Here is a 14,245-nt window from a genome sequence, read left to right on the forward strand (position 1 = left end):
AACGTCGCCAGTGACACCAGATGTCTCACCGACGTCCCCCACTCCTTGATGTGTGCTGACGAGAACGGCACTTCACCTCTGTGATTAGCCGTCCCCCAAACCCATCACCTCGGTCTAACACCGGGAAAGCAGACGCGCCCCGACTGCGGGGCGTTCTGAGGGCACCAGGACAGCGCTTCTTAAGACTGTCAAAGACCAGAAAACGTGGGAAGACTGAGAAACTGTCACGGACCGGAGGAGACATCGCAGCTACATGAGCGTGGCACGCGGGACTGGTTCCCGGAAGAAAAGGGAATGCTGACGGAAATGTGCTAAAATTCCAGTACGGTCTGGATTTTAGCTAACGGTCGTATGCCTGTGTCCGTGTCTCAGTGTTGACAGTTGTGCCATGGTTATATTTTTTATTTTATTTTATTTTATTTTATTTATTTGTTTGTTTGTTTGTTTTATTCCTACGGCACCTGGTCTTCCTAGGTGGTCTCCTATCCAAGTTCTAACCAGCCCCGACCCTGCTTAGCTTCCGAGATCAGACGGGATCGGGCGTGTTCAGGGTGGCGTGGCCGTAGACTGCCATGGTTATAGATGTTAACAAGAGGACAACTGGGTGAGAGTTCACAGGAACTATCTGGAACTTACCTGTAAATTCCAAAATTTAAGCAAAACAAACAAACTTATTTTTTACAAATTTACTTACCCTTAGAGATCAAGGAAGAAATACCTTAACTACAGGTACACACTATATTAATTTCACTATATTTTTTTCATTGAAATAATCTCTATTCTCCAGAAAGCCAGCAAGGCACTAGCCATTTTGAAAAGAAAATAAAAAGGGACTTCCATGGACACCTTATCCTACGTCCCACTGAGGCACTTATGGAAATTCTAGCAAGAAAACAGAGTCTCAGCCTGGGCGAGACCAGGCTGCGGACGGGAAGCCGGCTGTTTCCTCGGCAGAGCTGCTCCATGAGGTTCACAAGGAGGGTTTTGTCCTTCAGGAACTCACTGTCAGCTGCAGTTTCTCCTTCCCCACTATGTGCACAAGGTCTCATCCTGAGCTAAAATAATCTTTTTCTTAACGGCTATTTTTAACTTGTCTTTGAACAACTAAAAAGGTTTGCACTACCGTGGATTTTTTTTTTTTACAGGTTTTATGTTACAAAAGAGTCCTGTCATTCAAAAACGTTCCTGATTTATGTCCAGGTTCCCAAAGAAGGAGAAAACCCTCCCTAAGCTGGGAAGGGACTATGCAGACTTTATCAGTTTCTAATCTCTCTCTGGTCTTCCCAACTTCTTGCTAAAAGTTAGGAGAGTTTTTTGGGGGTTTTTTTTGTTCTTTTTTTTCTTTTTTCTTTTTTCTTTTCTTTTTTTTTTTTTTTTACAAAATAAAGCTAAAGATAGTAATGACTTAAGGAGGGAGGTACAATACCCCTTCGAGTATCAGAGACCTAGAAGGGTTTGCTGAGTCCTGGGGGTCATAGGAAGGAGAGCTGGAAGGTGACTAGAGGCTCTGGAACAAACGAGGGGGTGGCCAAGTATGAGACCAAGTCCTCCCGGGCGCAGACACTCCCTTCCTCAGCACCCGGGTCCTGAGCCACTGTGTGTCCAAAGCTGACTGCAGTGGCATTCCCGTCAGGGAACTGAAGCCCAGGAGGTCTCAAGGCCAAGGTAGCAGCAGCTTCTAAGTGCAGGAGTGGATAGAGTACAAGGGATAGAAGTCTACCTGCTGCAGACTTTCCCATGCCGCCGAAAAGAAAAACATGCTCCGGGAAACACCATGACTTCTCATTTTCACTGCTCATTCTCCACTGGGTCCAATGGGAGTGATAACATCCTAACATCCTTCCTACAGCCCTCCCAGGGTGGCTGAGTACAAGCAAGGCAGGGGACAGGGGAACTCATATCAGAGCATGGACGCCCTGCAGATGGTCTCAGAGAGGACCAAGGGCTGTACACACCATATCCTTCTGCAGCTGAAGCCGCCTCTGAGTCCGTTTCTGGTTTTCTTTCACGCTGCTGTCCAGGTTTGCAAATTTTGAGGTTCCTTCCTAAGAAATGAAGCACACACAGAGAAGAGTGATGGAGAAGGGCACCAGAAAGAGTGAAATGGCAGCTCGCTCCTGGTACAGACCCTCTGCACAGCCATCTGAATGCTATGCAAACTGAAGGGGGCCACATCAGGCTCTGGGCTGAATTATGCAAATACATGCCCGGCTTGTTGCAAGTGCTCTATTTGTAATAAAACTCTGTGGCCTTGGATTATCCTGTTTTGCCCTTACTTTGTAAGAAGAGCCCCTGGTTTGGTTATAAAATCAATTGTCAATACAAGACAGGCAATTCCTGGAACTGGATGCCATTTTTACACATCCCAAATTGTATTCAAAATAAAGACGAGTCCTAGAAATGAAGATCTCTTTCTCTGGACATTTTGTAAGTTCTCGATATTGGCCTGAAGTGCATGTGCCAGCATTCTGTGAAAGAAAAGAGACTATTTCTGTGGTATTTCTTAGCTAAATGAAACTTTTGTACCGGAAGTTTTCTGAGGAAGTCCAGTACTGTGGTACAGAGCTAATCTATGAGCGCCAAGCCTTCTTACACTTTTCTCCCTTTTCCTCTCCTGATTAGTTCTCTCAAGCTGCTTCTTGGGTTTGGAACCCTTACAGATAGACAATCCTTGCTCTGGGCACCTGAGGACAGATGGCTGTACTTTTTCTCCTCCCGTCTGTTTAACAACAAACTCTCTTAAACTCTTCTACATAATGACTAATCTTGAGTTTGCTGACTGAACAGTGTTTTCGGTTTTGTGGTTTCAGAGCCTTGTTCTCATTTTCCAGGAACCGTATGAATGGGAGGCAAATTTCATAATTTAGTAGCGTATAACCTCTACATTAGTTTTCCCTTAGTCAGTTTTCCCTGGGTTTATTATGCTACCATTGCATGTGACTTTCACTACTGTACAACTGCAAGAGGATCTTTTTCAGTGACTTGGCCTTTCTGATGGCAGTGAGGCATCAATTATCTTCTGTTATTCATCAGCCTTATCCACCTAACCAGGTTCAGGTATACCACCAGGGACAGAACCCATAGTGACTCACCGTACCTTTTTAAATTCTCTCTATTAACAAAGGATAATCAGGAGAGTTATCATTTAATGATATTCTATTCATAGATTTTCCTGGGAATGCATGAAAGTGGCTTAATATGTGCCATTTTCTGTGCTAGGTGGTCGTGAGTCCTCCTAAATTCTTGAGAACTTGCTTGAAGTGTGAAGGCAATTCCGGCTGACTTGAATGAGAGCGTCCATCTCTTTCCGGTCGGTAGGTCCTTCTGGTTCCCATCCATTTTCTTAATCATCAGGAGAGTTATAATGTATGGAAATTATTGCAGATATGCCTAAAACTCTTGAGAAGTTTCTGAAAAGTTAAAAGGCTCCTGGGAATCAGAGAATAACAATAATGGAAGGGATCTTACAAGAGTATCTAGGACAACGCCTTCATTGGTGGAAAAATAAAGACTTGAGGCAGGAAGTTCAAAGACTTGATGATTTCTTGACTTCATGATATCGTGAGAAGGAAAATCCATCTCTGGCTGGATAATTGACTAGTACAGTTCTTCCAAATGAAGCGTCAACTTAAAATCCACTATTTGCTGCATCCAAGAGTTTGAGTTTTTTCTTCCTTAGCCCTCAATCTTCTGCTCTGCACTGTCTCACACCACCAGCCCCTGGAAACTTCTGGAAGCTCCCCACAGGTGTCGTGATCGCATCACCCTGGTTCTTTCCTCCTGCCTCCTCCGCTGCTCACACTCCTACTTTCATAGTGGTTCTTCTTTCTGCCAAATTCATCTTGTTTTTCGCTATACTCATGGTTTTGGAAATACTATCCAGTCCCAAGACCTTAATCATCACCTATTTGGATAAATTCCAAATCTCTCCCTCTATACACTTCCCACTACCTCCCACTCTCCTCTCAATTCTCCCCCTCTGTCCTTCTTCCTCCCATTCTCCAGTGCAAATTTCTCACCTAAGTCTCCCCTTCTATCTCCAGCTTTAGCAGAGTTTGGCTGCCCTCCCCATCCTGTTCCTGGGCCTCACAGGGGTCTCTTCTACTAGAGTGCAACAGGCAGGGGGGTCCTTCTCAATAAATATTGGTCAACTTATAGCTCTGAACCCAATGGTAATTCCTTGAATAGGTCTTCACAGCCCTAAGCAATCTCCTGCCCCAGCTCTAACAATAGATCCCATTAAGCCAAATTCTTGGGCCTTTCTAGAAGCTGTTTGTATCAATTCGACCAGGAAGAATTCTCACCAAGAGTCCCAAGAACCAAGAAGATTTGGTGGTATTTTGTTTTCCTGTTGTTTTGGAATTTGTAGATTCTATAACTTGCCTGCTTAGAATTATCTAAGTGACAGAAATTATAAGGAGGTTACAGGTTTCAGATAATCTTTTAGAAAAATAAAAACATTTTTTTCCAATGATTAAAAGGAAGACTGGATGTTTTGCTCATTGTTAGTTGCCTCAGTCATAATATTATAGAAGGGGCATATTACATCTACCCAGAAGTAGAAGAGAAGAGAGGTCATTTAAGACTGAGATTGCCCAACTACAAATCAGTGTAAGTCCAGGAATGGCATATTAGAAACAGAGGCCAGCAATTTTTTGCAGTGGTTTTTTCGAGAACCTAAATACCTTGATTTCATTTTTTATAACTGTGTTAAGAATTAACACCCAGAGTTATATATTTCATATTAAAGAATGATCAACAAAGATGACTGGAAAGATATCTAAATATACATACATACATATATATATACATATATATATATATGTATATATATACACTACCCCAAACATTTCACTATCATTAATGATAATGCACAGACCCCATGAATTCATAGCCAAGTTTTTCATTTCTTTGGGATCCGGGCCATATATAAGAAATCTAACTTGGAGCATGGGGATAAAATTCTACTGTTAGGAAAGGTTTATGGGACTTTTAATGTCTAGATATAGTTTTGCTTCTAAGGTTTCAGCCAGAAGACTGCCACCAGGCAACGAGCTTTGCACAGTATTCAATTTATCTACTTTGCAAGGATGACTCAGAGCTATTGGGATTTGAATGTGTGGCTCCAGTTAGTCTAGCTTCATATTACTGACAGGGAGACCACTAAGCCATCTCCTTCCAGCCAGATGAGTTTCCATTTAAAGTCTGTAAATCCAGGGGATGTGAGGCAGGGAGTAGTAACACGATCTCGGCAAGCATTGTTGAGTGTGCAGTTAAGCAGGTAGGCCAAACCCAAAGCCAGACATCAGCGTAAAACCACCCGACTTATAGCATCTGCTCCGAGATGGGCTAACAGTGGGCAAGCTGTTAAAGTCATGTGAATTATAAGGCCCATCAATTCATGAAGTCAGATATAGTTTCTGAACACTTGTTATGTGGCAGGCACTGTGTTAGGCATTGGAAATTTAACAGTGGAAAAGATAAACCCTGAAAAAGGTTGACAGGCCATTAGGGAGACAAGTGAAGCACATAGGCAATTCCAGAGGAGCATGAGGGACGTGCTAGGTCGGAGGAATGATGGGAGCACATGGGAGGGAAACTAATCGGACCTGAGGGATGAGTCGGACTCAGGAGAACAGTCAGGACGACCATAGCAGACACCCTTACCGGAAGGACTAATCTGTCACCAACTGGATGCCTTTGCTTAGTAACCCACCTCCACCTGCCTTCCATTCCTACTCCAACTGTCTGCCCCAACTCGCATGTGCAAATTCTACCTTATTTTCATTTATTACATATACTTTGGTTTCCCATGTATATAGCTTTCCACATACTAAAAAGACCTTACATTTGCATAATGTTTTCAAATATTTTATCTTAGTCATCTTTAGAACACTTCTGGGAACTCAGTAGACTAAATGCTATTATTGTCTCCTATTTACAGAAAAGGAGACTAAGAACGAGGACATGTCCTCTAACCGCCCAATCTGGGGCTTCCCCCCGTGGTGGCACATCTCATACTATTTTATAACTGTCCACTTCTCCCCCTCCCCTGGAATCACCTTACCATCCAGTGAAAGCTCAATCAATATTTGTCAAATTACTGATTTATCTTCTGTATGCAGTTTTACCTGACCTACCCTGCCCCCTACTACTAAGTCATCAGAAGAAGCGGTTTTATGCCTACGTGATAACAGCGCAGGGTTTAAGATCTCATCAGGCTGAGTTCACATTCTACCTCTACCACCTCCCAGGCGTGTGACGCAGGGCGAGTTACTCACCACTCCGAGTCTTGGCTATCTGCAAAATGAGGGTAATAGAGTCTACTTCATAGAAGGGCTTTGAAGGTAGCGCCTCCTCTTTGTTCCCCTCTGATCATTATTTACAACTTGGTATTTGTACCTTTATTTGACTACTGACTCCTTCTTGTAGAGTGTCTACACCCAGCACCCAGAAGGTTACCTCTTGAAAACAGGATCTGTGTTAGTCATCTTCATATTCCTAGAGGCCAGTCCAATGCTTTACGAATATTCGATATGAAACAAATGCCTGGAGCAATAAAATGAATCACGCTACACCTTTACTGGGCCTGTAGTTCAGAATCAGCGCTCTTGGTGTTCAATAAATATTGCTGACTGACAGATTGTGCAATTTAGTCCAAATAAAGGATGTGGAATTGCTGGCTCGGCCGCTATCACTCTGGGAGGCGTTTTGCTGAGAAGGAATATTCCAGGGCCTATTACCCCCCATGCTGCCAGCACTTGGGACTTGCAGAGCAGCTTGTTAAGAGGGACGCACACGAGCACAGGTTTCACAATCCAGTTGCACAACAGCGAAGCCGAGGAGCTGGACTTTGAATTTTCTCAGTCCCGAGCTTCTTAGTTTCAGCGTGAAAAGCAAAAACCCAAAAGTCTGCCTTCCAGTCACTGTGGGCGTTCTCACGGGACCAGAGGAACTTAAGGGGACCCGAGCTCCTCCCGGAATGGATTCCAGAGCCTCACCTTCATCAGGAGTTCCCGGCTGGTCAGGTGGTTGTTATGGTCCGAGAAGATATCTGAAAGTTCCTCGAACATCAGCATTCGGTCCCTGTCAGACGGATTAAGAAAACATTAACAAATGAAGAGCTGGGAGAAGGCCCACACCTTCGGCCCTGCTGTTCTCAGCACCCATGGCAGCCAGGGGGTTACACTGATCTCAGCAGCAGTGGGCGGGAGGAGCAGATGAAGCCAATGACTTTGTCATGCAGGGTGGCTTTTTCAAAAAGGTGGATGTGCTCAGCTGTGTGAAGAGAGGGATATTTTCTACACAAGTGTTATAATCATAAAAACGGATTGTCAAATTGAGGCGTTAAGTTGTTCAATTGGGACATGCTCTCTTCGGCAAGTTAAAAAAAATCTGTCTTAACACTACACACTTGCACACACACACACACACAATACGCTTACAACACACAAAAGTGCGCGCGCACACACACACACACACACCCCGCACAGAGCCCCATGAAACCTAAGTAATCATCTTGGCCCGTCCCCTTGGCTAAGGTCACAGACCTGTCCAATTTTCCGCTCAAAGCTACTGAGAGTTGCAGGTATGGGACCCAAATTTCCTGAATCACAGGCTAGAATTCTCGCTCTCGAGTCAGAGAAGATGGCAAAATAAGTTCGGATGCAGGAGGCAGAAGAGGTGGGTTCAAATCTCACCTCCGCCCCTCACTTCCCTAGCGATTTTAGACAAATTGCTTATTTCCTGAACTTTGATATTCTTATCTGTACAATGGAAATACTAGCAGTTTTCTGTAGGATCGAGTGAAAGTTGGACCACATATGTAAAGCACCAGCTCTGTCCTTCTCCCTGTCTAGGATACTACATTCTCCATGACCTCATGCTTTTCTCCCTACACCCCTCCGGGGTAATGGAGTGGATGACTCCAAAGGCAAAGAATTCACGAGGGCAATATCATCGTATATCCAGCATTTTCATTATCATGAGAAAGCCATTATTAAGAACTTATTGTTTCAAAATGAGTGTAATATTGCTCTTATAATTAAGAAAACCATTAAAGCTATGTATATTTTGGAAAAAAATAATTAAGAACTTAATTACATGTGGGCCTAAATAAAGAGAAATAGATGTCTTCTCTATCCTCTGAAAGTTATTAGCAATGAGGATTACAGGGAAGGTGACAACCAAATAAGATATCCTAACCCTGTCTCTTGAATTTAGCAATGGAAAATACATAAAGCTGATATGAACATGTCTTCTCTAAGGAACTGTGACACTTCTGTAGCATCCCTGCTAAAACATGAACCAACCACCCAACTAAGAAACAAACCAGACACTCACATTGTAGAGAATGCAGCTCTGAGGTTTGTTTTGTGGGAATTTTTTTAATCATTAAAAAAAAAAAAACAACTAGAAGAATGGACTTTCTCAAATGGTAACCAAGGAGATCAACATACAAGTCCACTAATTTTTTTACTTGTGTTTTAGCCTCGAATTTGCCGTGGAAGAAACCCTTGGTTGGTTAAGTGACCTTCGATAGTGTTCTGTTTATCAACCAGCAAAGAAAGACAGGGCTACCCCTCACTGAAATCAGAGAAGGCTGCAATCAGGCAAGGATGCATTTTAACATCTGACCAGGCCTTTGTTTTTGATGCCACGGTTGGGGAGCAGTGATGAGGAGAAAGAGTTGAAGTCGGTGGGTGTCGAGGATTAGTGCTCTGTACGCATTTGATTTTCACATGCAGTTCTCTAGGGCCTATTATCTAATAATTTTATATGGCCCATATCTTTCACAGCATTTACGTGCAGAGGAAAATAAGTCAACTAATTTCTCTTTCACACACACAGTCACTTTGAATTTTCAAACTCGTGAAAAGGATAAAGAACCCAAAAAAAGAGTGGTAATCAAGATAATTGCATCAGACTTTGCAAAGCCTATCTGTCAGTTTTGCTATTGATAGATAACAGTATCCTAAACAGAGAATGAGCTCTTGAGTCCAAGCAGCTGTGGCTTCTATAGCTCTGTAACACCTGGCTTTAAGACCATCTACTTCAATTTTTCTCTTTATCCATCACAGAATTATGCAATAAATAATCTGACACGCCCCATGTAACTGTCCTCGGATTGAGAATACGAGCTCGTCAGGAAGCTTGCGTACTCTGGCACTCACTTTTCAGCATAAATTTATGAAACTCTGGTTTACCGATCTGGGTCTCTTGCAAGTTTGGGGAGTGTCAGCCCCTTCGAGATTAATCAGCTCTAAGTGAACTGATGAAACTGAGCACTATGCCTTCCACTCCAAGGACTAAACCCACTGATTCCGCAAGAGCGAGCCCGCCAGGGGAGCCAGCTGGCCCCTCTCCTGCCTGAAACCGACTACACTGTGTACAGTACAGACTATAAACAGTTTAGACATTCTCCCCTGATACAGTCTGACTTTTGATTAGTGCAGACCTGGGCAGACTTGCTGAATGTACTGGCCTTGTTTGTAGCCATGACACATTCTCAGGCCTCTCAATCTGCACTGACGTGGGACCAGAGCTGCCTCCTCACCTTTCCCTCCTTGGTAGAAAGTTCTCTGGTCTACAAGGGAAGCTCTGGAAACGGAGGAAAGAGCGATAGTGAAATACTAAGGATGTTAAATTGTTAATTGTTCCAAAGGCGATACTGAGAAATATGAAGAAAATTAATATAGAATATGGCCAGTTAGTAAATGTAGCTAACTGGTAAGGAACACTTAGAGACTTATAAGATCACTAAGATGGCTTTTCATATGCTGAAGCAGAAACTAACTAAATGGATTCCTACTGAACAGCAAGAACTAACGTCCTGTCTGTACACATTAGCACTCACATCTTAGAATACCTTCGGGCTTTGGAATGCAGCTGAAAAATAACCAGAAATAACGGGAAATTGCTATCACTTCCTTGTTCCGCAACCTTAGCCCTCAAAATCCGGATAATAAGCAAGCACATCCTTAAAGTCATCCCGAAAGCCAACAGCCTTGGCTTTGGCACACTCTGAGAATGGATGTGACTTCTGCAGTGGCCCTGCCTCATATTTAATAATGATTACATGTAAAATGCACCCCGCTGGAGCACACAGAGGCTTTCAAATGTGCTTCTCTCGTTATACAATACCCGCTTTGAAGGTGAGGGACCCACACCATTTATGCAGCCACTAATCGCCCCAGCCAAAGAAAGTAGAGCAGACACTTGGGAACTTACTTTGGGACCGCGGCCCATGTCTTTTTTAACCGATAGATGGAATTGGACTGCAGTGCCGAAACGATGGCCCTCAAGGAGGAAAAATTCTTCAGGATTCTACATTCCTGTATGGAGAGTGATTAAAACATAAAAGGCATTTAAATATCAATAATACAGTGAGTTAGTGGTTTCCTGTTTTAGAGGTATCACAGCTGCTATGAATTCTTACCACGAAATAGGCAGCTGTATAAATACCGAACATCAAAAAGTGGCTCCTTACTCCCACCCCAGTCACCAAAACGCTTTATAGATTTTGGCACCGTATGCTTGTTTTGCTCTCCTTTAATATATTTTTTGCGTTGTTGTTACAGTTTTATAGCTTCCAGCTTTCCTAGTGAAAACACGAATGGAGGTGAGTCTGCAAAGCTCTGCTAGAGAAAGCAAGCCTTCTTCTGCTGGAAGCTCACAGATGCCCTAAAAATACACATGAGAGGCCACTATATCCTGTAGACCCACAAAGTGAATTGGGCAGCAGCCACTTTGAGGTCAGATGGTATCGAACATCCCATGACCAACCCTTGTCCAGAGAGGTGTATATAACTTGGCAATAAAAATTCACCACAAGTTGAACTTTGGCTTTTATGCTCCTAGCCAAGAGGGAATATATTTATACACATTCATTTAGTTTCAAATTGGCTTGAGCCACAATCATAAACATCCAGAAACACCTTGGTACTTCAAATGTTTCTAAAATAACTTGGACTTTTAAAATTAAATTCATTCTGGCAGCGTTTTAAAACAAAATAGAAGCGGAGCGGGGGGCGGGGACAGGAAACATTCTGGATGTCGTTTTCTGGGTAAGGAGAAAGGCTCCCTGATCCCAAAACTCAAGCTGCCACACGGAGTCTACAGCCTCAGCAGCCAGTGGCTGTGGAGTCAAAGGCCTGCTGAATGAATGGCAAGGACAGCAAAAACAGTCAGGGGGAGAGTCCTGTGCTTGGCTGGCATGGGGAAGACGGCGACATGGGGGGAGTAGACTATGCCTTGTGTCAAAGGAGATGCTTCATACACAGGCACGTGGGCGTATGATACAAACACTGCTTGCAGCTGAGTACGCCGTGTGAGCACAGGTTTAGCTCTGCGCAGGGCACCTGGGGCGAGAGAGCTCAGAGCGGCTGGGCATAAAGGCACATTGCTTAGAAGATCATCTCATGAAGTAATGCTAATCCTGAACATAAGGGAAAACAGCATTCTCTAACGTAGCATGTCAAAATCTGGCTACTCAAACCTACGCCAAACAAAACCCCAAACATTTTCTTTTCAGTAAATGCCAAAGTAGTTTACAAGAGTCATGCCCACTCTTTTTAAACGCCTCAATGCCTTCTCCTCATTTAAAACGAAAGAGCGAATGCTAGCACTGAAGTACAGCCAGTCTGGAAACCAAGCCCATGAGAGCATGGTTCAACAAAGGTTCAGAATCCAAAAGTTATGCTCTAAAAATCAGGAAACTTGCAATAAATAAAGGAACTCAGGCACAGACATTTCATGCAAATTATAATAAACATATGGAACACATTATTCAGAAAGAGGCTTAAGCTAAGGGTTTAAAGTTGTAGAAAAGGCATCTGGCCCCATTTCTAGAAAAGGAGGTATCCTTCCAGGAGATATGATGCAAAAGTAAAAATATAGCAGTTAAGCCAGGCCAAGAAAACACAGTAATGTTAGATCAGGAATATTTTGTGCATAAAATTATCATTTTTCAAACATCCTCTCAATAGAATTTGTGGTTATAATGAGGGAAAAGTAAAATAAATCTTGGCAGGAAACCACCTGTGAGTTTCACGATTTGATTAAGTTAGCCTACACAATTTCAAGGGGCACAAATACTCAACATGAAGTAACTATGTCATCAAGACAAGGACCCTTGACTTTCAAGCATGTGCTATGAGATCTGGAATATATTTCAAATTATTTAACTTATATTTCTTATTATCACATAAATGCACAATTTATATTTAATGTGGACCAAAAGTCCTTGTTTGAGCCACACTATTATACATACGGATACTATATTCTTGTTATAGGTCTTCTAAACAGTTGAATGGATTAAAAGTAAACTATTTTCTTTTGAGACTTATGGAAGACTGTAAATAATATGGCATTTATGATAAAAAACAATAGTATTTTCTCATTTTAAGAAGACAGAGAAATGTCATGCTCTATCATACTCTATCAGAACTTCTTTTGTAGCTCTTACCTGTTGTGAAATAAGCTCAATTCGGAATAGAAAATATATAAGTTGCATAAGATATTCTCTATTTTTTACTTTTTTTTGTACATTAAAAAGTCTGTGGTAACAGACTGCCTAAAAACTCAAAATAAGACAAATTCTCTGGCACTTTTATGGAACTTGCTCTTCAATCAAAGACAATGTGAAAAAAGAGAGGGAATGTGAACATTTAAGTATTATGCCCTATCGAGAGGGGGTTAGTGAAAAAAAAAATTTATATAATGGGATAGAAAGCAAAATGTGTTTTGGTTGAGGGATGATCCATACAGGCCAGAACATAAACTAACAGAATATCTATGCAACAATTACTTTTCAAAATTGTTGTTAATTATATAGCTTTAGCTGATGTGATTTCTTCTGCCTAGGGGAAAAAAAAAATAACAAAAATAACAAAAGTCCCATCTGTTATCCAAAGCTAGATTCAAACGTCATTGGATCCACGAGGGCTTCCTGGTCACGCGCAGTAGGAAGTGCTTTTCCCTCCCTCCACGTTTGCAGCAATTATCTCATATGGTCCTGCTCCTCTTAACTGACTGTGTCTACCCTATCTGCAGCCCCAAAATGTACACAATTGCAGCTTACACACATGTAGACGCTCATGAAACATGTGGTGACCAGCTGACTAAACACGGTTCACCTTTTCTCAGTGATGAAATAAGATGCTGATAAGTGAAGGTCGCATGGCACGTACGCAACTGACCCAAGAGACCAGAATGACGCTCGGCAGAATACGATTCAGGCCGAGGAACAGGCTCTGCTTCTCCAACTTTGGATATAAGCCCCTCAGAAAAGCCCCAGACTAAAGTGAAATCTCTGTATCTCAGTCCTTTAGAAAAAGGATTCAGGGTTCCGAGAAGGTCCCGGATCCTCAAATCTCCCGGAGATGGAGTGCATGCGGAATCACTCTGGGTTGAAGAGCAGTCTGTTTGACACTTGACTGTCGGTTTATATTTACTGAACACGGGGCAGAACCAACCCTCGGTCTGTGACTACAAAGGCAAAAGCTGACGGAATGTCTCCCCCTGAAGAAGTAGCACCGTGGGGCTCCGCGAGCAGAAAGAGTGAGCAATGGGACAACTGTTCCCACAGAGGGAAGACAAATAAGCTCCCGAGGTAAGGAAGGCAACTTTCTTACTTCAGAAGACCAACGACAACAGCAAAACCCAATGGGCCCTCACGTACGGTCTTTCAATTGCCTTTCGACCAAATGGCTAAACTATTTAAACAGAGTGGTGGAGTGGTCTCCAATATCTACTTAAGACAAAGAGCATTTTTTAAAAGGCAATTACGTGAGCAATGTTAATCCACTTCTCGATGATCCTGGCTCTCTGCTGAGTTTTGAGTTCTTTGCCTCCCAGGATGGTGCTGACCACGCATTTGGTGAGGGTGTTAAACTGGGAGATGGTAGCGCGAATGGTAGGAGCCAAATGTTTGTTTTCCTTCTTGTCCCTTTGAGACCAAATGCAGCCCAGGCAGTGGTGAGGCACCACCTTCTTGAACAGTTGCTAGAACAAAAGAGAAATTGACTTTAAGGGCAACGCAGACATTTTATAGGCAAAGCGCATCATCCGGGTCATCTGAGAGCTGGTATTTTTGTGACTGGACAAATAATCCTTTTCTACCTGATTTGCCTCACGGTGTTTATTTCAACAGACAAAAGTACATAATTAACATATTAATTGATCAGAAAAGCCCACATGTTCTTTCTAAATCTGCTCAACTGAACAAATGGAACAGAAAGACCAA

General features: G+C 42.7%; 1 protein-coding gene and 1 pseudogene across 7 annotated transcripts in view; both read right to left on the bottom strand.

The window, feature by feature from the left end:
• RGL1 (ral guanine nucleotide dissociation stimulator like 1) overlaps window positions 1–14,245 on the bottom strand; it is a 194,661-nt gene that overhangs the window by 22,080 nt on the left and 158,336 nt on the right. For all 7 annotated transcript variants that reach the window (XM_036234524.1, XM_016145595.2, XM_016145598.2 and 4 more), the window contains 4 exons: window positions 13,789–14,004; window positions 10,231–10,334; window positions 7,002–7,086; window positions 1,956–2,045 (listed from right to left, as the gene is read on the bottom strand). In XM_036234524.1, coding sequence (XP_036090417.1) covers window positions 1,956–2,045; window positions 7,002–7,086; window positions 10,231–10,334; window positions 13,789–14,004 — 495 coding nt within the window. The remainder of the gene's footprint in view (window positions 1–1,955; window positions 2,046–7,001; window positions 7,087–10,230; window positions 10,335–13,788; window positions 14,005–14,245) is intronic.
• On the bottom strand, window positions 450–568 carry LOC118612998 (annotated as a pseudogene).

The sequence above is a fragment of the Rousettus aegyptiacus genome, unplaced genomic scaffold (genome assembly GCF_014176215.1).
Source record: "Rousettus aegyptiacus isolate mRouAeg1 unplaced genomic scaffold, mRouAeg1.p scaffold_m13_p_17, whole genome shotgun sequence".
In the NCBI taxonomy this organism is placed as follows: domain Eukaryota; kingdom Metazoa; phylum Chordata; class Mammalia; order Chiroptera; family Pteropodidae; genus Rousettus; species Rousettus aegyptiacus.